This window comes from Crocodylus porosus, unplaced genomic scaffold, assembly GCF_001723895.1.
Source record: "Crocodylus porosus isolate Cpor-Errol unplaced genomic scaffold, CroPor_comp1, whole genome shotgun sequence".
NCBI lineage: Eukaryota > Metazoa > Chordata > Crocodylia > Crocodylidae > Crocodylus > Crocodylus porosus.
The window spans coordinates 15,076,583-15,079,813 of record NW_017728951.1 but is presented as its reverse complement, the minus strand read 5'-3'; the positions used below and the strand labels follow the sequence as shown (position 1 = coordinate 15,079,813).

The window sequence follows — 3,231 nt, the reverse complement described above, 5'->3', positions numbered from 1 at the left end:
GCGGCGCGCGCGCGCGTTGTGACATGCTGCCTCGTACCCACCGGAGGATTATTAAATACAAGACGAAAATACACCTAATTCCGTCGTCATATAGATATAATATATTTCACTCTCACCACATAAATACAAAACACCCAAAACATTCAGAACAAAAGTTAGTAGCAAGGGCTCAGCGCTGGCGTCGCTCGTTATTTTCTCCACTACTTGCCTAGAAACTTCAGACGTAAATAATTTACAATAAAATTACTATTTCGTTTTCTGCCCCTCGGTCCTGGCCTAGCATGAACTCTACCCACTACAGCAACCATTCCACCTTTTTGTAAAGTTTCTCTCTCTCTCTTTTTTTTCTGTTTTTGGTTAAAGTTTGGTGGCACGTATTTATACCGTTTGTAAACGCCGTCTGTTAAAGTTTAAAGAAAGAAAAGAAACTTTAAAAACAAAACAAAACAAAACAAAAAACCCCAAACCCACTAGCTAAATACAACAGTCCTTTTTTTCCCTTTCTTTCTTTTTTCTTTTTCTTTTTTTGTTTTACCATGGCAAATTCAAGTACTGGAAGTGAATAGGAAAAATAGATCAGAAATGCCAGTTGAGACACGCGCCTCGGTGGAGAGTGAGAGGTGTGTGAAAAAATAGCGAAAGAGGGCTGCCTGCAAAGTACAAAAATAACGATTAAAGAGAGGTGCTTCGTATTTGACTTTCGTTTTAATTGAAGTGTGAGCAATTGGGGAGAGGGGGATTATAAGCAGGGGAAGGCTAAAGATTTTTCATTTAGATCCACTTTGAAAAAAAATCACTTAGGAAAAAAAATGGCCATCGCGACAGCCAGAGATGCGTGGCTCAATCTCCGCCGCGTCCTTTATTTCTCTGTAGATTTTATTTTGCAGCAGTTAAAAAAAAATAAATGTTTAGATTCAAAGAATTAGCTGGTGGGATGGCGGAAGGGGGCATTGCGCTACCTCTCCTGCTTTAGTAAATGTCTCCCAGGGCAGGTTTCTGGAGCCAGGGCTGAACGCAGGCAGTTTAAAGGCAGACTCCTCCGATCCCACAGTCAGCACACGCGCACACGCACGAAAAAAACCCCAAATTTTAAAAAAGAAAAACCCCAAAACCCCCAAACAAAAAGAAACGAGAAGCAGCGGATGGACAGGTTTCTGACTCGGATCTGTACCCAGGGCAAAGAGAAACGCACCCTGGGCTCCTCATCGGTGAAGGCGGAGCAGCGAGCATGTGTAAATGGGGCCACGAGACCTCGAGCAAACCTGTGCTTGGAGAGTTGACAGCACGCATCAATCCACGGACGGCTCCGCTTCCGAGTCCGCCGGGAATCGGCGTGCCCGTGGGTTTGCACGCGTGCAGCTCGGCCGAAATGGCCATTATTCAACTGCCCCCCCCACCCCCCGCCCCAATCCCATCCCTTTCCCAGCTCAAACCGCAGGATTCAGGGCGAGGGCAACCGGTGTCGGCTGGCGGGTTTGGAAACCAGCCTCCCCCGTGTGCCCCGCACCCGGGCGGGCCCGGGGCCGCTCGGGAGCTAAACTGGGGCGCTTTAGTTTGTTTCGCTTCACTGCTCCGATCTGCCCGCTACCGCCCGGGCCTCGGGACGGGCTGGGGGTGGGCACGCGGGGCGGGGGGCGGCTGGTGAGATGCTAAAACGTGTCGTGATGCCATAAATATCGCCACAAAGAGAGACTATAAATATAAATACAAGCGTGACTTCGAGTCAGTCCAGGGCTTTTTTCTCGGCGCCTTCTTTACTGCCGGTCCGCGAGTAGGGCTCGAAGGCGGAGGAGCTCAGGTACCTGGCGGACAGTTCCTGCAAGTTCCCTGCCAGCGACCCGGCCATTGTCAAGGGGTTGGAGGAGAGGCGGCCGGCCACCGAGCCCAGCAGGGTGGGCACGGGCAGGCTGAACAGGCCGTGCCCCGCGGGGGGCGAGGCGTGGAGTCCCGCGGCCGGGGGCGGCCCCGCGGCGCTGCTCACGGCCGGGGGGTGCGGGGAGCCGCCCGCCGGCCCCGAGCCCGAGCTGGTGGTGCCCGTGGTGCCGATGGTGATGCTGGGCGCCCGCAGCGCCGAGCCCAGGGCGCTGGTGGCGCAGGGGGGCAGGAGGCCGGGCAGGCCGGGCGGGGACAGCAGCCGGCCCTGCTCCAGCAGCCGCAGGACGCTGCAGGTGGCCGCGGTCTCCGACACCACGGACCGCAGCTCGGAGTCCTTGCCCTGGTCCTTCTTCTGCTTGGTGCGCCGGTTCTGGAACCACACCTTGACCTGGGCCGGGCGAGAGGGCGGCGGTCAGGGGCTGCCGGCCCGGCGGGGTCGGCAACACGCGTCGCCCAGCTCCTCCAGGAGCAGCCTCCCCTGCCCTGAGCCCGTGCCCTGCCCAGGCGTCGGCAGCGGAGGCTTTTTCTTCGCTGCCCCGGGGTAAAGGTGGTCCAGGCCCTCGGGAGCCGCAGCGGCTCCGACGGGGCGGGGACCCCGCGCGGTGGCAGCGAGACCGCCCCCCCCGGGCTGCACCCCGGCCTCTCCCCCAGCTCCAGCCCCGGGGCCCCTAAGTGACAGCCAGCGGGGCCCTCCCCGTCCATGGGCCGCAGCCCGGGGCGGGGGGTCTCCCCCTGCCTGCCCCGCGGGACGCCGGCCTCATTCCCAGGCCGTTTCCGACACTGACAGTAGGGGCAGCGCTGCAGGGGAGGGGAGACGCTGTGGCAGCCCGCCTGGGAAGCCGCCCGGCTCCTGCCCTGCAGCCTGGCAGGTGCTGCCCTCCCACCCCGTCATTTCAGCTCCGGCCAGGCCCCGAAAGCACAGGGGTGGGGGGAGAGGCTCCGCGGGCAGGGGGATCCCGGGGCGACGCGGGGCTCCAGGCGAGGCGCGCCGGGGCCGGGCTTACCTGAGTTTCGGAGAGGTTGAGCTGCCGGGCCAGCTCGGTGCGCTCGCGGCCCACCACGTACTGGCAGCGCTGGAACTCCATCTCGAGGCGGTACAGCTGCTCGGCCGTGAAGGAGGTCCGCGTCCGCTTGGGCCGGTCCAGGTCGAGCCCTTTGGGCAGGATAATCTCCCGGATTGAACCTTTGGCATCTGGCAAAGAAAGGCGCAGTCACGGCCGAGGCAGGCCCCTGGCACGCGGAGGCCCGGCTCTGCGCTGCCAGCTGCACCCAGGCAGCGGGAGGGCGATGCTCGTGCCGCCGGGGGAAACGAGCCCCCCGGAGCGGCGGCAGCCCCGGGGCAGCGGCGGGCAATGC

General features: G+C 60.5%; 1 protein-coding gene across 1 annotated transcript in view; it reads right to left on the bottom strand.

Annotated features, from left to right (window-relative positions):
• Positions 1-1,546: 1,546 nt before the first annotated feature.
• VAX1 (ventral anterior homeobox 1) overlaps positions 1,547-3,231 on the bottom strand; it is a 3,428-nt gene continuing 1,743 nt past the window's right edge. Inside the window, exons 2-3 of the mRNA XM_019555548.1 lie at positions 2,880-3,067; positions 1,547-2,263 (exon numbers count right to left, since the gene is read on the bottom strand). Coding sequence (XP_019411093.1) covers positions 1,724-2,263; positions 2,880-3,067 — 728 coding nt within the window. The 3' untranslated portion in view covers positions 1,547-1,723. The remainder of the gene's footprint in view (positions 2,264-2,879; positions 3,068-3,231) is intronic.